Source organism: Camelina sativa, chromosome 7 (assembly GCF_000633955.1).
Source record: "Camelina sativa cultivar DH55 chromosome 7, Cs, whole genome shotgun sequence".
NCBI lineage: Eukaryota > Viridiplantae > Streptophyta > Magnoliopsida > Brassicales > Brassicaceae > Camelina > Camelina sativa.
In genome coordinates, this window is record NC_025691.1 from 26,670,905 (window position 1) to 26,691,776 (window position 20,872).

The 20,872-nt window shown below is 34.4% G+C and overlaps 4 protein-coding genes and 1 pseudogene across 4 annotated transcripts; 3 read left to right on the forward strand and 2 right to left on the reverse strand.

Moving 5' to 3' along the window:
- Nucleotides 1–960, forward strand: part of LOC104704968 — a 1,430-nt pseudogene extending 470 nt beyond the window's left edge.
- On the reverse strand, nucleotides 1,389–3,087 carry LOC104702769 (UDP-glycosyltransferase 84A1-like). Its single transcript, XM_010418687.2, has one exon. It carries the CDS (start codon nucleotides 3,023–3,025, stop codon nucleotides 1,547–1,549), a length of 1,479 nt encoding a protein of 492 aa, XP_010416989.1. The 5' UTR covers nucleotides 3,026–3,087; the 3' UTR covers nucleotides 1,389–1,546.
- Nucleotides 8,267–13,746, forward strand: LOC104702771 (calmodulin-binding transcription activator 3-like). Its single transcript, XM_010418691.2, has 14 exons — nucleotides 8,267–8,655; nucleotides 9,255–9,374; nucleotides 9,499–9,614; nucleotides 9,776–9,864; nucleotides 9,976–10,018; nucleotides 10,116–10,326; nucleotides 10,427–10,537; nucleotides 10,650–10,939; nucleotides 11,067–11,124; nucleotides 11,218–11,582; nucleotides 11,661–12,340; nucleotides 12,418–12,946; nucleotides 13,042–13,362; nucleotides 13,461–13,746. The coding sequence occupies exons 1-14, from the start codon at nucleotides 8,616–8,618 to the stop codon at nucleotides 13,587–13,589; spliced, it is 3,102 nt and encodes a 1,033-aa protein (XP_010416993.1). The 5' UTR covers nucleotides 8,267–8,615; the 3' UTR covers nucleotides 13,590–13,746.
- LOC104702770 (ubiquitin carboxyl-terminal hydrolase 4) lies at nucleotides 13,703–16,324 on the reverse strand. Its single transcript, XM_010418690.2, has 6 exons — nucleotides 16,019–16,324; nucleotides 15,630–15,740; nucleotides 15,363–15,461; nucleotides 15,046–15,234; nucleotides 14,604–14,785; nucleotides 13,703–14,265 (listed from the first exon to the last, which is right to left on the reverse strand). Exons 1-6 carry the CDS (start codon nucleotides 16,133–16,135, stop codon nucleotides 13,800–13,802), a joined length of 1,164 nt encoding a protein of 387 aa, XP_010416992.1. The 5' UTR covers nucleotides 16,136–16,324; the 3' UTR covers nucleotides 13,703–13,799.
- Nucleotides 17,861–18,958, forward strand: LOC104704969. Its single transcript, XM_010420963.1, has 2 exons — nucleotides 17,861–18,147; nucleotides 18,853–18,958. The coding sequence occupies exons 1-2, from the start codon at nucleotides 17,861–17,863 to the stop codon at nucleotides 18,956–18,958; spliced, it is 393 nt and encodes a 130-aa protein (XP_010419265.1).

The window sequence follows — 20,872 nt, forward strand, 5'->3', positions numbered from 1 at the left end:
TTTTTTTTTTTTTTTTTTTGTTATTTGATTTGAGTCTTTATCCACACGGTCTCTCATCTATCACCATTCATCAATGAAAAAAAGATAAAGAAACCGTAATTATCACCTTACCATTTGTTAATCACGTAAAAATAGGATTATGATGATCAGTACAAATTGATCGTGGTTGATACAATACTGAATGTAAAATTTCATTGTTACATTGGCAGGCTACTATTGGAATTGATTTCTTATCGAAAACAATGTATCTTGAAGATCGAACTGTTCGTCTACAGCTATGGTAACAAAATTCTTAAAAAGCTTGGTTTTCGAAACGTAAAAGCTAATATTAATGGTAAAAATTTATGTGTAGGGATACTGCAGGACAAGAAAGATTCAGGAGTTTGATACCAAGTTACATTAGAGATTCTTCTGTTGCTGTAGTTGTTTATGATGTAGCTAATAGACTCTCATTTCTCAACACATCTAAGTGGATCGAAGAAGTCCGCAATGAAAGAGCTGATGATGTTATCATTGTTCTTGTTGGTAACAAGACAGATCTTGTTGAGAAAAGGTAAAAACATTATAAGCCAACATTACCACTTCTCTGTTTTCATTTGAACATGTGTTTTGTAATTGCTCTTTCCTTCTTATATATGTCTCTTTGGAAATTGGTTAGGCAAGTCTCGATTGAAGAAGGAGATAGCAAAGGTCGTGAATATGGAGTTATCTTCATTGAGACCAGCGCCAAAGCGGGGTTCAATATTAAGCCGTTGTTTCGAAAAATCGCTGCCGCATAATGGAATCATACTCAAACACTAAAACTGATGATATGGTTGATGTAAACCTGAAACCTACTTCAAATTCATCCCAAGGCGATCAACAAGGAGGAGGTTGTTCGTGTTGATGATCAGAAGAAACATAACTAAGAGATATCTTTGATATGATGTCCAAGAAGAACCTTAGATCGTCAGGTTTAGATCTCAGACTGATTCAATCAAATATCATTGTGATCTGTCCAAATTGCTATATTTGGCATGTTAGTTGTGAAATGTTAGTTTCCAGTTCCACTGTCAACACATATATGTTTTATGTGAATTCTTAGTTGTTTACCAAGACTCTCTCTACATGTCAGTGTATTTTTACTTAACAATTGTTGAAGCAATACACTTTTTAACGGTGTCCAGAGTTTTTAACGGTCTCATCCATATAGCTTTTGGTGCAATGTGCAAAATGATATTCAAAATCAAATGTTTTTTTGCTTGCATGGAGAAAGCTGGATTTGATCTAAGGTTTTTATTGTTTGATTGTTACGTGAAGAATCTTTGCAGTTTTCTAGGGTATATGATCAAATTTAAACAATTCATGAAATTTAACATATCAAAATGACAATCTTTATGAAACTGGAAGAGTATAAATTTTAAATTTCTTATATTAATGTTCTTGAAAACATTATAATTTTATTCATAGTAATAAGCATTTTAAATAGTTTATACCATATTAATTAAACCTCTACCTACCATGGGCTAATAATATGTAGGGATTACTTTCAACTCCCTCTGTACTTTTATGCATGCATGTTGGGTTTTTTTTGCGAGTTAAGTACATTAACCTCAGAAACTCCCACACCCAACTTCTCCATATACTCCCATAAATTCTTATCTGATGATCCTCCAGGAGCCACTGCGGCTTCTGTCTTTGCCTTCCATTTCAAAGCATTTTTCCGCAACTCCTCCGCTTTCTCTCCAACTGTCGCTTCCAAAAGCTTCTCCGTCACTTCCTTCCTCAGCACAACCCTATCCTCCATCGCTCCACGACCAAGCCTAACTCCCATCTTGAAAACGTCAATGAGATAAACCGCGTTGGTGACTTGATCTCCCCATTGCGGTAAGCAAACCACTGGAACTCCAAAAGACAAAGCCTCCATTGTCGAATTCCATCCACAATGTGTGACGAAGCACATTACTGATAGATGAGCCAAGACTTGCTCTTGTGGACACCAATCCACAATCTTTCCTTTACCTCTCCTAGTCGCCTCTAGTAGTTCTTGAGGCAAGACATTAGTCTTGAGATTTAGTGCTTGCATGGGAGGTCTAATCACCCACAAGAACGATAAACCCGATTTTAAAACTCCGTGAGCGATCTCTTCCATTTGTTCTTGGTTGAAGTATGCAACCGTCCCGAAAGGAATGTAGACAACGGATGATTTTGGTCTTGAGTCTAACCAGTCGAGGCATTGATCTGACGGTTTGCACATGTCAGCACTTACATCAGAGGTCACCGCCTTAGCAAAAAAGGAAAGCGGCCCAATAGTTTTGATTGGACATAAAGTAGACATGTAGTGGATCACTTCTTGTTCTAGGGTATCAAAGGAGTTGATTAGAACACAGAAGGGCTTCCTCAAATTCTTGAATTGTCCAAGAATTGCTTGTCGCAATCCGGCAAATTGAGAAGAAGGATGGAGAAAGTTAGGTATTTCGTCGTGTTTCAAGAGAGGAACGCAAGGGAGCTTAACATCAAGCCAAGGTTCTGTTTCTGTCGGAAAAGAAACAGCGCCATTTTGGTAATGGTAATAAGCAGAGAAGCAAACACAAGACTGGACCCAGAGAAGTGCACAAGGAATGTTGAACTCTTCCGCCACATCGCAGACCCATGGAATGAAGGGATGATTGATCAGACATGAGATGGGCTCGTTCTTGTCCTTGTATCTTCTCACGAGTTTAGACACGTCACGTTTTCCGATATTCTCGAGATGTGACATGTACAAAGGTACACCACCTCTTTGGGAATCGTCTTCTGTCCATTCTTTGTCGAAAGACTCAAATCGTATTGAACCGGAACCAACAGGTTGAAGCTCACCGTCGACGATCTTGTTTGCTTGTCTCATTTTACTCGCCCAAAAATCTGGAGTGACGAAGGTAACGAGTGTTCCCTTTGAAGCGATTAGCTTGCCGAGACGAAGAAGAGGACTGACGCTGCCTTGTCCAACAAATGACACGAGCATTACATGAATCGGGCTTGAAGGTGAAGAAGATTGAAAATTCATCTTGTCGACTATGAAAACAGTATAATTGTTTGTTTAAGAAGACACCAATGCTGTTTTTGCATACAAATTAAGATTATTCTTGATTTATAAGCGTCAAGAAATTTGTTCAAACTTAAATTATTGAATTATTAGTTAGGTAAATCAATTAATTATTTTCATATCCCCAACTAAAAATAGTCCTACAAGATTCAATTCGATTGTACGTTGTAACAGTATTGAATAGAAATAGACGAAGAAAATAGTTCCCATGTTTTCTCGTAGCCTTGCCCACATAATTGAATTGAAATGACCTCAAATTGAATGAGCTAGCCAACCACTTCCTCCGACATGATCAAATGGACAACTTAAGTTTTACATGACATATATTTCTGAGCTACATAGCCACACAAGACATGCCATGCCATCTAACGAAATGCCAGTATAGCTAGACCAAGAAATGTATTAATGCGTGATGACATGCAAACCTGATTCATAACGAAAAGGGGTTCACGAAAACCCGGATCAAAGTATCAAACTATATAACCTGACCTGACCTAATATAGGTATTTTATAATAAGAAGTTAAGAACATGAAATTAACAAGGCAAACTATATATATTGTTATGCACAGATTATGGAAGAAGAGGGTAATAAGAAGGAACCAAAATGAACTAAGAGAAAAGGCAAATAAATAAAAAACGAAAAAAAAGTAGTGATGTTGTTGCTCTTTTACTTATCATCCCCTAGTCGCGCTTGCTTGAGATACTTAAGAATTTATTCATTTTTAGAATTATATATGTGTCAATCTCACCAATCGAATGATAATTAAACAACTTCGAAATTAGTTGTGTTCAGCAATAATTGTGTTCTGATTGACACCTCGAAATCTAAGTTAAGTAGTTTTAGTTATCTTCAGCAATAATCAATTTGAAATTATAAGATCGAGGAACTGAATTTGGAAAAAAATAGAAGAATTTTTGAAAATTATCCCACTGTACCTTTAAACAATAAAAATAAATTCTATTCATCTATTCATTTTCAAAAATACAATTTATTAAATTTAAAAATTTATAAAACTTTATAAGGTTTATAAGATACTTTTTCAGAGATTCGATCCAAATATTTTAAGATTTTAATTTTTTTTTTAAAATATATTTGTAAGGTATTTATAAAATATAAATTTACATACATATAAAAATAATTTGTGTATATTTTTATGAGCTTACACACATATTTAAATAAATAATACATTTTAGTGGTATTATTAATAAAATTTAAGAGAGGAACATTTTGAAAAGTGTTTTTGGAAAAAATGTATTTTTGAAACTTCACAAATAAAAAAGAAGGAAATTGCATTAGACTCTTTTTCTCGGTCGTACAAGTGTAAAACATGATGTGTCAACACCTTTAAAATTATAAATTTATGCTTATCTTTGTTTTTTTGGTGACAGTTTATGGTTATCTCTCTATAAACAACAATGCATAATTGTAACTATTCATGTCAATTAGGGCCAAAGCCTGCGGACTGGCCCGACCCGGCCATGAAAAATACCGGTCTAGGACTTAAATTTATATGTCCAAAAAATATAGGATCTTTCAGATTCAGTCTGTTTGGGTTTAGCCCGTTCGGGATATAGGGTTTGGGCTTAGCCCGACCAAACTCGGATCAGTCCAAAAAATCCTTAAGCAAATATAGTTGTACTTTTTTGTTAATATATTTATTTGATTGCAATATTTGATTAATGATTTATTATAAATAATGTTTAAAATTCTAATTCTAGTTTTCATATTTACTTAATAAACTTATTTAATACTTTTAAAATTTTAATCAATGATATTCTATATGAATTATATATTATTTTATTTGATTAAAGTATTAAAAATTTATTTAGTTTTAATTTTTTTCTTTTAAATTAAGTTGGTTTTAGTGAATATAGATGAGTTATTAAAATTTTGATTGATTTGTTTTATAGTGCACCTTTAAACATTGTTTTTCAAGACTTATAAGTTTGAATTTTTGATTTGTAAGATAAGCCCAGAAAAGCCCGAAAAGTCTTGTAGCCTTGTTAGTGTCGGGACCGGGCTTTGAAATATAGGCTCGAAAATATTTCGAGTCGAACCGGGCCGGACTCAAACATATGCGGGCTTTACGGGTTTGGATCAGGCCGGACTAGCCCGATTGACACCCCTAACTATAACTATTTGTAGATCATGTAGTATTTTAAATTATTATTTATTAACTAAAATTAATTTTTGCTTTGAAAGAAATTTAAATTGAGCTCTAATTTTAACTATTAATATTAGAAATATGGTGAAGAAATAATTTATTTTAATTAAATAAAATTATAAAAGGATATGGTATTCTTAATTGGATAGATAATTGTACTTTCTTATTCATAAAAGTTTTTAGTACATATAAGAATAACTTCTTCGTTTTTTTTGGTCAACAAATTAAGTATAATAACTTACTATTATATTATTTTAAAAATAAATATTTAATTTTCTTAAATAATTTACCTTAGCAGGAGAAATTTGCTAATTTTAATAACTTAACATAACTTCATTGGATAAGGTTGAAAATGATAAATTTCATAGGTTTGTTCTATTATATATATACATATACAAACTCATATAAAACATCTCTTTCATATCTAACTTCAGTCGAAAACTTAATAAAGTATTCTTAAATATGGGTAATCCGGCAGATCCAAATCAGATAAGCTTCTTCACAAATGAATGTGGCTTCTGCAAGAAAAAGATTTATCCAAAGCTTGATGACATTTACATGTACAAGTATGTTTTTCATTATTCTTCTAAGCATTTGATTCTCTTGTTTTATCGTAATGTATCTAAATTTTTTTTTTCTCGTCATCAAAACAGTGACAGTCCCTTCTGTACGGAAGAATGTCGAGAAAAACAGCAGGAGGCTGACAAAGAGAAAGCACAATTGGAGAAGATGAAGTGAACAAGAGAGAAATTTGAAAAAGCAGATTCATAACAATGTTGATGGGATTTAACAAAATTAGGAGTCATGCAGTAGTTTTCTTATATATTTTAATAGTCAATGTTTCCATCTTTAAAAGTCAAACCTCATCATGTATTATTTATATTTGAATAAAAGATATGGTCAAAACTTCTTGACATATGTACCAAAGTCTTCTATGGTAAAAAATCTAATAAGGCACATATTCTATTCTTTTTAGAAAAGTATTTTCAAATGATTATGTAAACTCTTTTGATTATTCGTAGACTTTTTTTTTCTGAATTTTTGGTTTTTTTTTTTTTTTTTTTTTTTTCATATGCATGGAATATAACACCTCTTGTTTGGAATACTCTGGATTTTTTACATAATAGTAATGATGACATGTTGGAAAATAGAAATTAACAATGCATGTAATGTAACATTATATTGTTCAGGATAATGGAAAATAGGTTTACTCTTTGTTTAACATTGATACCAAAAAAAGAGTTTCCTCTTTGTTAATTGTAAGTTGATCGTATTTATTGTAAATAATTGGTTCAAACTCTTGACTGGACTGCATCATGTCAAATTATTTTTGAAAAAAAATTACAAGATTTTAGGCCCTCAACATTTGATATTTCGACAAAAAAACATCTCAAATTTCTGAAAACCACAAATAAGACCTCCAATTTGAAAAGAAAAATAAAAATTTGTACAAGGTTCAAGGAAAACTTGAGCCGGCCCTGTTTAAGACGCTGACTGACCCGACTGACCCACACCATATGGAGCGAGTAAAAACTTATCATCACGACTTGATAGAGTTAATGAATAAATCTTTGCACGCTCGAGTAACGTATTGGTCAAACGCATGGCTAGTAAGCAACTCACCTGCTCGGATTAACTGCGACAATTGGATAGATCCATGTATTTAATATTTAGTAAGCGAGTTTAGTTAGATGAAGTAAAAACTCATGCCGGCTGGAACTTAGCTTGAATGATGCCTTCTCCTTCTCCCCTCTTCACCCGACATGGTCTTCGACCTTCCAACATTATAGTTTTTGGACATTCCTTAATCCTTATCTTAGGTTTGGGCTACCACGTAGGATGCTAAAATTTTAGTGTTACGTGTATTTGGGTTTGACTCTATAGTGGTCCAAATCAATAATGAGTATCACTTTCTACTTGGTAACGCAACCATGTTAATGGGTGCAAGCGGCTCTAATTAAAGAATGACTATTAGACGATCCAAAACGCTTCCAACCCGCTATCCTATTTTTGATCAGGATTAGACGGACCGTACCCTTGAAAGGATTAATTGGACTTCATATCTTGATGAAAATATCTAAGTTCATTCGCTTGAGAATTTTGAATTCAATATCTCTTTGTTCGCACGTGGAAATGAAAAGAAAATATCAAAATGTTGCATCAGAAACCTCTAAGAAGCTAGACAAAACATGAAAAAAACTTTGTAGACCATGAACAAACAACGACTTCGAAAGTCCCTACAACTAGCTAGTGCATGCCCTTCGAGCTATTGCCTTCAACCCCATTGATATGATCAAGATTAATTTGTCGGCCAATTGCTAGCTAAAATAAGCAAAACGACATTTCTATATATGATTCTAACTATGAGAAAAACATTCGTACTTTTCATGCTCATGCTCTAAAAATTCGTACTTTTCACATAATAAGCTCTTCATGGTTTTCTCTACAAACATAAAAGTTTTATTTTACCACGAGACACTATCTCATTTACTTTTTGACCCCTTTTACGATGACATCTTCACAAAATACCCCCCAACTTTTTTTCTAAAGCAAGTATCGTACGTCGTCTGTTATACTAATGGAACCATCAGAGAATTCCTCAAATAAATATCTTTTGTACTTTTCGGATTACCACATGTTTGTTTGTTTGTTGTTGTAGAAAATTTATCTCTAGTGACTTAGACATATATACGTACGAACGACGAAAGTTTTTTTTTTTTTTTTTCTTCATTATATGATATGATATGAAACGTAATCATTTGATGATACTTTAAATTATTTACATGATCATATGATATATATAGCTCAGCGCAAATTAGATTCGGTTTTCAAATTCAACCAAATAGAATCAGAAAAGTAAATTATAAACCAGAAGAATATATTGTCAACACGTGATAAAATAACCCAATTGATAATACAATAGTACCAAAAAAAAAAAAAAAAAANAAAAAAAAATGATTGATAAATAAATAAGATTATTATAAAAAAATAAGATTAAAAAAAAAAAAAAGGCAGAGTCGGGGAACTTGCGTCAGAAGAATTTTGACTAAGAAAGAAAGAAATAAATCAACAACGACGGCCATTTCTCTCATCGTACGGATTCATTCCTATCGTCTCTCCTCTCACCACTACTCAGATGCTTCCTTGTTCACTTTTACCCTTTTTGATTTCTTGATTTTTTGGTCTTTGATTCGTACCTCTGCTTCTGTTTCCACCAACAACAACAAGAAGAAGTAGAAGAAGAAGAAGAAGAAGAAGAAGAAGAAGAAGAAGAAGAAGAAGAAAGCTTTCACCTTTACTCTAAAAGTTTCACTTTTTATTTATTTATTTATATATATTTATTTCCATGTCTGCTTTGAGGCTCTGAGATCGAAGAAACGAATCTATGGCGGAAGCAAGACGATTTAGCCCTGTTAGTGAATTAGGTGAAGTGAATGTTCTCTTCTTCTTTTTATCTATTTGGGATATTTTTTGGGGTCATATCTTATATCCGATTAAGTCTGTTGTTTTTTTTTTTCGATCTATTTGGTGTTGATGTTGGTACCTATCACTCATAGTCATCAAAGTTTCAATCTTTATGTGTGGAATCTATTCAATATAGCTTTTTTTTTTTCATTTATTTTACCATTATTAGTCTTGAGTGATGATGATTTGTTCTTGTGGAAGCATATTTTGTCTGAATATTCTGATTTGGTAATTAAGTTCATCACTTACTAGTCTGGTTATAATACTTATCCAAGTGGAAAAACTAATCTAATCTAAAGAACAAATCATCATCACATCAAGACCAAAACAAGATACTATCAGTGTGCTGTGTGTTTGGTTTTTACTTTAATTAGCTGCTTCTTAATATGAAGTTGACTTTTTTTTTTTTTGGCTACTAGATCTGCAGCTACTTACTAAATGTAGTATAGAGTCTCTTAAAGCTTTCTTGATTAATTTGATGTCTTAAAAGCTTTCTTCTTGAATGATATCTTCTTAGTCGTTTTGTGTGTCTTCTGATTGCAATACTTTTTGTCCACAGATGTTGGCCAAATACTCTCTGAAGCACGTCACCGATGGCTTCGTCCACCTGAAATATGTGAAATTTTACAGAATTACCAAAGGTTTCAAATTTCTACCGAGCCACCTACTACACCATCAAGTAAGTTCTTTTTCCATCCTGCTCGTGTAGGGCCAAAGTTTTTTTCTTTTATAAACATTCAGTGTAGGATGAAACTCAGGAGTTTGAAGACTGATGTTCTTGTTAAATTCTGTCTGATTCTCAGGTGGGTCTGTTTTTATGTTTGATCGAAAGGTGCTCAGATACTTCAGGAAAGATGGGCATAATTGGAGGAAGAAAAAAGATGGAAAGACAGTGAAAGAAGCTCACGAGAGGTTGAAGGTAGTAAATAAGACATATTTCTTTTTTACTAAGTAGTTCTTTGAGAAGTATGGTCAAAAGAGAAGCACTTTGTGATTCTTTGATCCGAAATGATATAAATATCATCAAGATGTTGGTTGGTGCTTTTTAGTGATGTCTCTAGCTTATGAATATCCGTGCAGGCGGGAAGCGTTGATGTTCTACATTGTTACTATGCCCATGGACAAGACAATGAAAACTTTCAAAGACGCAGTTACTGGTTGCTTCAAGAGTAAGCTTATTATAGCATTATAACTTTTATGCCATTTGCTTGTGTTCTTAAACTATTGTGATAGATTCCCTCTCTCTCTCATTTTTGTTTTTTTGTTGGTGAATAATACAGAGAGCTTTCCCACATTGTTTTTGTCCACTATCTCGAAGTTAAGGTTTGACCCCATCCTGTTATTTGCTATTTACTCTGCCTCTTTATTATGCTTTTCACGGAAGTAGAGTACTTGAGAGTGAAACTTGTACATGAATCAGGGTAGTAGAGTTTCTACTTCTTTTAATCGGATGCAAAAGACTGAAGATGCTACTCGGTCTCCTCAAGAAACTGGGGAAGCCTTAACCAGTGAACACGATGGTTATGCTTCTTGCAGCTTTAATCAAAATGATCATAGCAACCATTCACAAACTACTGACTCAGCAAGTGTCAATGGTTTTCACACTCCAGAACTTGAAGATGCTGAATCAGGTGCTTCTTCTTTTACACATGATGTCACATTCTACATATTGAGGATTACATACCTTTTTAGTCTCTTATCTTATGCATATTACATGCATTCATTCTCTAGCATACAATCAGCATGGAAGCTCCATAGTTTACTCTCATCAAGAACGTCAGCAGCCTGCAACTAGAGGAAACCTTACTGATTTTGATCCTTACTATCAAGTATCTTTGACGCGTAAGTTCTTGGTGGCCTGGTTTATGCTCTTTTGTCTTTTAATTAGAAGCATCGTTCCAGTAACTATGGTACCTCCAAATGACATACAGTTTTTTATTTGATTTAATTTCAGCCAGGGATAGTTATCAGAAAGAGTTTCGCACAGTCCCCATAACACATTCTTCAGTTATGGTAGACAAAAGCAAAACTATAAACAGTCCTGGAGTAACAAATGGGTTAAGGAACAAAAAGTCCATTGATTCTCAAACCTGGGAAGAGATTTTGGGAAATTGTGGTTCTGGAGCTGAAGGCGTACCTTTGCAGCCTAACAGTGAGCATGAAGTGCTGGACCAAATACTCCAAAGCTCTTCTTTTACTATGCAAGATTTTGCCAGTCTACAAGAGTCCATGATCAAAAGCGGGGTATACACATTTCTGATTTTATTGCTCAATTTCTGCATTCCTCTTGCTGTGTGTGTTTCTAGGCTCTTTTGATAGGCTATGTATTCATCTGAGTGTCTGAATTTGTTATCTTTTCAAACGTCTACAGAATCAGGAGTTAAATTTAGGAGTTACATCTGATCATACTGTGTGTTTCCAGGGACAAGGTTTGAACTGCACTCAGCTTGTTATTTTAATAAAGGGTTGGAATTTATTTGTCTATAAAAGCTAACTTTCAACATTTTTTGTATTGACTGCAGATATAGAGCCTAATGCTATATGCAGTCTAGCTTCAAACGAAAAAGCTCCATATCTATCCACGATGAAACAGCATCTGTTAGACGGTGCATTGGGCGAAGAAGGTTTGAAAAAGATGGACAGTTTCAATCGCTGGATGAGCAAAGAACTAGGAGATGTTGGTGTTCTAGCTGATGCAAACGAGTCCTTTACTCAATCAAGTTCGAGAACCTACTGGGGAGAAGTTGAGAGTGAGGATGGTTCCAATGGTCACAACTCTAGGAGGGACTTGGATGGATATGTTATGAGTCCTTCCCTCTCTAAGGAACAGCTCTTTAGTATCAGTGATTTCTCTCCAAGCTGGGCGTATGTGGGCTGTCAAGTGGTGGTAAGCAGTGTTGATCAATTTATCTTCTCGGGAGTCATAAGATAGGTTTGTGCTTATATTCTTTTTCAACTTTTTTAGGTTTTTGTCACTGGAAAATTCTTAAAGACTCGGGAGGAGGCTGAAATTGGCGAGTGGTCTTGCATGTTTGGGCAAACAGAAGTTCCAGCAGATGTTATAGCTAATGGTGTTCTCCAATGTGTTGCTCCTATGCATGAGGCTGGAAGAGTTCCGTTTTATGTAACATGTTCCAACAGATTGGCATGCAGTGAAGTGCGTGAATTCGAGTATAAGGTTGCGGAGTCTCAAATTTTTGATAGAGAGACAGATGATGAGTCCACTATTGACATTCTTGAAGCAAGATTTGTTAAACTGTTGTGCTCGAAATCTGAAAGCTCAACCGCTGTTTCTGGGAATGACAGTGATTTGTCTCAAGTGAGCGAGAAGATTAGTTTACTGCTTTTCGAGAACGATGACCAGTTGGATCAGATGCTTATGAATGAAATCTCCCAAGAAAATATGAAAAAGAATCTTTTGCAGGAATTTCTGAAAGAAAGCTTACACTCATGGCTTTTACAAAAGATAGCAGAAGGGGGAAAAGGTCCAAGTGTTTTGGATGAAGGTGGCCAAGGTGTATTACACTTTGCAGCTTCTCTTGGTTACAACTGGGCCTTAGAACCAACAATACTTGCCGGTGTAAGCGTTGATTTTCGCGATGTAAATGGTTGGACGGCACTTCATTGGGCAGCTTTCTTTGGCAGGTGAGTAACTTCTACAAAAATGTTCATCTTCTTTTTCTTTGATTTTGTATTTGAAACAAAGGTGTTTTCATATTCAGGGAGCGGATAATTGGTTCACTCATAGCTCTTGGTGCTGCTCCTGGAACTTTAACCGACCCAAATCCAGATTTCCCATCAGGAAGCACACCTTCTGATCTAGCCTATGCTAATGGTCACAAAGGAATAGCTGGTTATCTCTCGGAATATGCCTTAAGGGCCCATGTTTCTTTGCTCAGTCTAAATGATAACAATGCAGAAACTGTTGAGACTGCTCCTAGCCCATCCAGCTCATCATTAACAGACTCGTTGACAGCTGTACGTAACGCTACTCAGGCAGCAGCTCGGATTCATCAGGTTTTCAGGGCTCAGTCTTTCCAGAAGAAGCAATTAAAGGAACTTGGAGATAGAAAGCGTGGAATGTCGGAGGAGCGTGCTCTTTCAATGCTTGCTCCTAAAACACACAAATCAGGACGGGCGCATAGTGATGATTCCGTGCAAGCCGCTGCTATCCGGATTCAGAACAAGTTCCGCGGTTACAAGGGAAGAAAAGACTATTTGATTACTAGACAAAGAATCATCAGAATACAGGTGTGTAATGTTTTGAGAAAAACCAAACCAAAAAGTTCTTGATTTGTTTAAAGGTTTCTCGAATTCTTAAACGGTTTTAACTGGTAATGGTGCAGGCTCATGTGAGAGGTTATCAGGTTAGGAAAAACTACAGGAAGATAATTTGGTCAGTGGGGATATTGGAGAAGGTGATATTGCGTTGGAGACGGAAAGGAGCTGGTTTGCGCGGGTTTAAGTCAGACGCACTTGTTGATAATAGGATGCAAGATGAAACAGAGAAAGAAGAAGATGATGACTTTTTCAAACAAGGAAGAAAACAAACAGAGGAAAGGCTACAAAAAGCTCTTGCAAGAGTGAAATCAATGGTTCAATATCCTGAAGCTAGAGATCAGTACCGTAGATTGCTAAATGTGGTCAACGATATCCAAGAAAGCAAGGTAATGTATAATTTTTATTTTTTTAAAAAGCTTAAGCTTATCTTCTTAGAATCAACAAAACTGAACAGTCTTGATTCTTAATGTATCTATGGTTTTAGGTGGAAAAGGCTCTTGAAAATTCAGAAGGAGCAGCATGTTTTGATGATGATCTGATAGATATCGAAGCATTGTTGGGAGACGATGACACATTGATGTTGCCTATGTCCTCATCTTTATGGACCAATTAGAAACCACTCTCAAGCTTTATGTGATGATACTTGTCACAGTATTATTGACTCAGTAAACTTGTAAATTCTTATGTAATCACTCTTCTCATATTCTGTAACTGCATTCATCACTCTCTCATTTAAATGATTATATTTGAACATTAATCAAACTTTTGTATAACCAAATAGTAAACCTTCCTTGTCATTAAACTGTACATGGCTTGGTTTCCATTAGTATACAAACTTTCTGTTTTTCTGAGTTAAAATAAATTTGATGAGATTAGGTTCTTGTTCCGAGGCTCTCGTTCCGAGGCTCTCGTATAACAAGATGTAGCCATGATCAGTGTTGCTCGAGTACTCTTGTGATGAGCCAAAGAATGTCTGAACAGCAGATTCTTCAATCATTTCAACAGTTTCATCATCAAAGAAGAGCCAATGGTTATGAGATTTCACGAGGCTAACATAGTGACCATGGTTTGGTCCACTTCCGACATGAACCACAACTGCAAAGAGGGAGTACTCGATGTCCACATATTCTTCCACTGTGTTGCTGAGTTTCAGTTCCAGCGGGAAGACAACTCTGTAAGATAGCTTCTTGTAGCGGCCCAATTGTTCGATGTATTTAAACCGTTTCAGATGTATAACTAAGATGTGTGGCGGTTTCTTGATCTTCATCCTCTTCTGCGCTTCTTGTAAACTGCACAAATAATCATAAAACTGCTTCAGTCATGTAAACCATTAAAAAACTTTAGGAGTCTTGCTCTTGCACACTGAAGAACGAACTACAAGGACTTGAGTTGTGAAACCATAACGTGTTGGGTTTTTCTGTATAATTTAAAGGAGCAGTGAAGAACTATGAAAGCAAAAAAACTTGAGTTTAGGGTGCACACTGAACTGAAACAGATTATATTCGAGTATGAAACCAAAAAAACTTTAAGGGAGCAGTGAAGATCTAGTCATAACATGTTGGGTTTTGCTGTATAATTTGATACAGTTATAGTAAATGCAAACAGATTACGGAAGAGCATTTTTTACCTGCAGCATTGGTCACAGAAAAATTTGTCTTCAGCGTGTAGAGTCTCTGTGGAGCTGAAGTTTTTCAAACAGCTAGTTATCGAACTGTTCTGTTCAATATCAAGGCTCAAGTCTAGGAAAGTTTCATCTCTTGCTGTTACTGTCTCACACCGCAGACACCTTGTCTCATTGGTAAGTATACCCTGTAACGAGTTTGCACATGCTAAATCACTTGAGATAACAGGAAAAGACTATATATAATATGTATTGTTCAGTTTTGAGATTGGGCTCGCTTTGGGGATTAGAGAGAATGCAGGAAATTAAGATTTGTCCTGGAATATTATTGATGCTTACTGCATCTATACTGAAGGCAGCTATAGGTCTATGACCAAATAATTTTTTGCATCTGAAAATGAACTGAGGGAAGAAAAGATATGCAATTTATTAACAATCACCTTCTTACCTGAAAAATCTTGTGCACCCATGTAACAATAGGTTCTTTAAGAACACCATTTTCCTGAGGAGCTTTCGATCCATTTGCAATCTTTTCAGGAGATGATGACGTTTCACGCCCCGTTTTTGTAGCTTTTGCCTCTTTCTCTAAGATGTCCACAAGTTCATTTAGCAAATAGTTCAGGAACTCATGTGCGTCCTGCATGAAAATAGTAAACACAATCTAATCAAACGCTTTGTTTATAGATATATATTGCTTCTCCCACAATTTCACTATCCTCACATAAAAAAGGGAATGTTGAGAAGATAGGCAGTTACGCAGAGTACCTGATGCATATAAATCCGGAAAAGCTCATTCTGTTTTTTCAATCTCTGTACAAAACGCTTCGGAGCAATCACTCCTGTTTTCTTCTTCTGGGAACTTATCTATGGGAAAGGGGTACTAAAATTAACACACTTAGGAGCAGTAAACATCACTGCAATTATCAAGTAGATGATGACAAGAATAACGAAAGACTAAACGAAGCAAACACATCTGCAACGCCATATTTCCAAAAGTAAACGAATCATACTCAAATTATACTATAATATTACCTGGGAAAACAAGTCTGCCAAGCATGTCAAGAGATTCTCGTCAGCATCAGCTTTATTATTTGTATAGTGTTCAAGCAATTGTTCACGAAATGGAGCACAAAAATAAAGAGCCTACACAAGTGAAAAGGTTTCATATAAACAAACGATTAGTTAAGATCAGCCCTTCTTCTAGACTAGACCCTAAGATCGAGATAGAACATTCTACATTCATATATCAAACCAATTTGTTCTCAAACAATTTCAAAATCCGATGTGATTCGTAAGGCAATGATCATTTCATTTTCCAGATAGTAATCAGAAATTTCAAAATCCTAAGATGAAATCTACCAAAAAAGCAAAAACGATTCGTACACATGGAAACTCAAAATGAGGGATCGAGATCGAGAGACCTGTAAAACACTGTTACAGTAACAAGTGTTTCCGAAGTTTTCGAATCCGAAGTAGCGTTCTCCTTCCGGGAACTGGTCGCCGAGAGCTTTCTCGAGTTTGGATCCCGCGGCGCCCATATCAGACCTAGCCTCTCCCTCTCGGACCTACCGTAACACCGTGATTTCGTTTCGATTCGATTCGGAGACTCCTACAAAGGTATGAGTCGAATCAAATGAGAGATGGATTCAGTCTACAGATTTTTCAGATTTCGAAGATGTTTTAACTTTTAAGAGTAGAGAGGAGGAGATGAGAGGGTCGTAATTGAATGTTTTTGTTTTACGCGGATATTATATGCAAATTAATTTTGTTTGAGGGAACATTTATTAATTTCTATATTTAACAGCTACTTTTGATTTAACTTATATTTTTCCCCACGTAAAACTATTTTTAAATCACATTCTACCCAAAAAAAAAAAAAAAAATCACATAAGTGTGTGATGAAAAAGTTGTTCTAATTGTCAAGTCAATTTTCTTTCATTTAGCTCAAATCATTAATAATAATGCATATAACGAAAATATGTGTTGGTTATTGCCAAATTTTAAGATTGATTGGACTAACCTTTTTAGTTTATCTTTTTGCCTGTTTGGAAAATCAAATTTTTGTCTTCAGGTATTTTGGATTGTAATGTTATGAAATAAATGATATTTTCATTTTAGAGGGGTAAATCCAAAATATGAAAATACTAGATGACAACACTAAATAAATAAAAGAACCATTACAATTATAATTCATTTAGAGGAGTAAATTGTTAGTTATTCTTTCCATGTGGTTGTTCTGCGTAATTTAAATACATATTTGGTGTAATTTGGTAAATAAAATTGTACTAAGGTAAGAGATACGTGTGGAACATTTTAACATTATTGAGGACAAAACTCCAAATGTTTTTTTGCCTCGCACATGAAACGCAGCCGTTTTATTCCGATCTTAAACCATCCGGTTGAATCAAGTCGTCACCGTGACGGGCAATAAGTGTCCACGGCGAGACAAACCTTAATGTTTATGTTTTCACGAGCCAAATATTTTCTCTTTTGATAAAAATAATTCTATTAAAATAAAGAAAGAGAAGTTGAAAATTTAGAACTAAATCCTTTCACACAAAGAAAAAATATAAAACCAAATAACATTTTTTTTTAAGATGTCAATGAGTTTTAATACAGCAGGAGTACATCATATATAACCGACTATGAAATGAGATAGATCACATTAATAAGCTTGGAAGGTTTCGAACCAATGGTGAAGATAAGTATCCTGTAGAGAGACTGCTGTTGCACTGGTGGAGACTGAGATGTCTAGTCCTAGTCCAAATAACATTTTTTTTATGTGTTCATCATCATGTATTCGATCGAGTGGGATCAATTTGTGAGTATGTTTAATTGATATAGGTTAATAGATCACTACAATGAGCGGGCTAGAGAAGAATAGTTCTACTACTTTCAATATGCAAATGGTCATCAACTTTGAGGAGAATCACGAGTATGTTGTTGTTCATATTGTTTTTACGTTCGAAGTATTTGACATTTTTTTTTTCTTTCTTGTCAACCAAAGTATTTGACATTTAAAAATCAATTCAAGTGGTTTAGTTTTGAACATTTCACGTGATCTTTCATGGGATATAACAGGGAAACCCGCACGTCCGTACATGCCTATATATAATAAGGTCATTGGCCACACGTACGTACTCATCCCCAAACAAGACGAAGAAGAAGTAGAACTCAAAAGTTTGTTCTTTTTTTTATATAGTTATAGTGATTCCAAAGCAAATAACATTTTACAATCACTTTCTAGTCTCATGATGAGTTCGATGGATGCTTTAGCAATGGCGGGGGTGGAATATCAAGAATGGGGACTTAGTATTGAAGAATGGGAGCTTCAAGAATCTGTAGTTCCGCCCCATTTGCTTGCTGATGATTCTGACGAAGAAGAAGAAGATCATCGAAACAACAATGATTCTGAAGTAGAAGAAAAAGAAGATCATCTTCGAGATGATGATGATGATATAGTTTTAGATAGCTTAGAGGTTAAACAAGTTGTCCCTTGTGTCATTAAAGCTTCGGTTGGGAAATTGATTGAGCAATCTCTCTCATATATGTATGCATGGGCATAAAATCCGAATCCGAAAATCCGAACCGAATCCGAACCAAAAAAATCGGATAAAAACCGAACCGATATTGAGGAAATAACTGATCGGTTTTTGTTTTCATTATTTTTAGATATCGGATTAAATCCGATCCGAACCGATATCCAATAGATATCCGAATATAACCGAAAATATAAGAAAAAATTTATAAAGATAGATGTATATGTAACTATATACGATATAAATGTATCGTAGATATAGATATACACACCTAACTATATACAATATACACAAATCGTAGATATACTCCTATATCTACGTTATTGTTTACTTTGGTTTTTATTTTTTATTATTGACACGGTTTTATGTCTCATTTTGGATGTTCAGTACGTCACACTTTTATGTATTGGTATAATTTTATGCTAGTTTGAACTTTAAACTTTTTATTTATTTCATTTCTATTTTTTTCAAATACTTGGTTAGTATGGGTTTTTGAATACAATCAGATTAAAAAATATCCGAATAAAACCTTATCCAATAAATTTGGTTTAATTTTGGTTATCGACAATATATCCGAACCGATCCGAAATTTGAATTATCCGAACCGAAACCGATCCGAATTTTTTAAATATCCGAATGGATATTAAAGCTAATATCCAAAAAATCCGAAATCCAAAATATCCGAACCGAATCCGATCCGATATCCGAACACCTAGACCTGCATATATGATTGTTCACCTCAAACAGCTTAAGTTCTTAACACTTCTTGTTGAGAACTTTTTGTTAGCCATGTTCTTTATTTTCTTTTGTGATCGTTTTTAAGGGGCTTTTTTAAAAAGTCAAATCATTTTAATTGAGGTTTTCTTTTCCATAAAAGAGTGAGTTGATATATAATGTAATGTTAAGTATTTTATTTTTTTCGTGACAAAAAAATGTATTTGTAAAGTACTGTACAGTATTTAGTTTTGATAAGTTGAGTTGACTCAAGTAAACCTAACATATGAATCTTATCTGGCATTATTTGTTCTATATGAAAGCTCAAACTCAATACCAAACAAAACAAAAGAAATATTAATTCTGAAACTGAAATCTCTTTCAATGTATATATAATATATTTGTAATAGAATAAAAATAATAAATCAACCAACCTCGAATTATATATTAGCCCCATACATATGATTATATATAGTCTATTATAATTTTACCAATCTTTTTTTAAGCAAACTAATATCTCAGAACGATATATATGTATCTAAAATTAATATGGAGAGAATATTAAATTTTCCTAAATGCAAGTATTTGGATGGATAAGTTCTGAATCATATACTGTACGTACATAGTCTGTGTGTAATATGGCTCCACGTTTAATTCTTTCTGTTAGAGCACCAAAGGGGAAAGTTCCATCTTTCAAATGAAAAGAAAAGAAAAAACTTTTTTGTATCTTAAAAAAATTCACGAGAATCTCGAACGCACCATGACGTTTGCATCAATACGTATCTTACGCATATGAATTGGTCATCCATGATCAATCTGAAGTACTTGAAAGACCACGCCACATCATATGAAGGCTTTTCCCTGTGACTAAGCTTTAATTTGGATCCCTTGACGAAAGTGATAGGAAAATGAATTAGCTTTGAAAGATCACGTCATATGGTCTTGTAGTCGAAAACTTTTGGAACTTTTTTTTGTCTTAGGTCCATTCATTTAGGTGTTTTTGGTTTTGTGTTTGAGGGTGAGGTTATGTGTAATTTTGGTTTAAATTGTGGTTTCGGTTTTGTTTTTGTCTCTTTTGTTGGTAACATTTATGTTTGTTAATTGTTATGTTGGTCAGTTGTGTTACACAACTTGTGTATTTGTTTTTTTCTTTAATAGTAAAATAATGTCCAAGTTATTAAGTTCAATCACGTCAAACTCTATGCAATGGAAACAAAAGATTCAAGCCGGGTTCAATCAAAACATACACATACTAAATCAAAATACACACATACTGTACTTGAATCACCAGGACAAAGAAGAAGAAGGAACCCAGAAGATTTTACCAGATTAACGCCGAATCAAGCATCCTTCAAGTACCATCATAAACCCTAGATCTGTACCAACATAAGATCGATTACACGAAAGCTTATAGATCGATCCTTGAAACAACAATTCGCAATATGTAGGAAAAAAAACAAAACTTACTGATCTAAAGAATAAAGCTTCGATCGATCACGATATTAGAAGAAGAGATCTAATTTGGGAGAAAAAAAAATACGATTTCTTTCTTTTTTTAAGAAGAACTGTGGAAAATATTTCATCCAACGCGTTTTTGCAAACGGTTATATTTGAACGTGATCACTCTATGCTTCACTTGTTTCTACAACTGTTTTTAATACTTCGATTAGTGTTTTAAGTACTATATACAAATTTAGATGATTACACAACCACATGCATGGTCTGTTCTGAATCCTTAGTTATTATTATTTATAAACTATATAACAAAATTCTCAAATTTATTCGCCTTTAGTCGACATTGCCAGCAAAGTGAGCATGTGGCAGACTATAGTATTTCTCTAATCTTTCTTTTGTAGTAATTGTTTTCAGGAAAACAAATAATTAACATAATCTTTCTACTGTGTAACTCAGTAAGTAAAGCAATCACGTGCCGTATCTTTGAACTTTGCTAGGTTGGTTACTAGGTAGGTAAAAAAGACCTCGGATAATCAACCATATTATTTAATAAGAATTTCCATAAGT

Bases quoted from the DNA above. Each gene is read 5' to 3' on its own strand.
- LOC104702769 (XM_010418687.2), bottom strand. From the start codon at position 3,025: ATGAATTTTCAATCTTCTTCACCTTCAAGCCCGATTCATGTAATGCTC.
- LOC104702771 (XM_010418691.2), top strand. From the start codon at position 8,616: ATGGCGGAAGCAAGACGATTTAGCCCTGTTAGTGAATTAG. The intron at 10,327-10,426 runs GTGCTTCTTCTT...TTCATTCTCTAG, and splicing joins ACTTGAAGATGCTGAATCAG to CATACAATCAGCATGGAAGC. The intron at 10,940-11,066 runs GTATACACATTT...AAACGTCTACAG, and splicing joins AGTCCATGATCAAAAGCGGG to AATCAGGAGTTAAATTTAGG.
- LOC104702770 (XM_010418690.2), bottom strand. From the start codon at position 16,135: ATGGGCGCCGCGGGATCCAAACTCGAGAAAGCTCTCGGCGACCAGTTC. The intron at 15,741-16,018 runs GTCTCTCGATCT...TCACTTGTGTAG, and splicing joins ACTGTAACAGTGTTTTACAG to GCTCTTTATTTTTGTGCTCC. The intron at 14,786-15,045 runs GTAAGAAGGTGA...AACTCGTTACAG, and splicing joins GGGTGCACAAGATTTTTCAG to GGTATACTTACCAATGAGAC.
- LOC104704969 (XM_010420963.1), top strand. From the start codon at position 17,861: ATGGATGCTTTAGCAATGGCGGGGGTGGAATATCAAGAATGGGGACTT. The intron at 18,148-18,852 runs GTATGCATGGGC...CCGAACACCTAG, and splicing joins GAGCAATCTCTCTCATATAT to ACCTGCATATATGATTGTTC.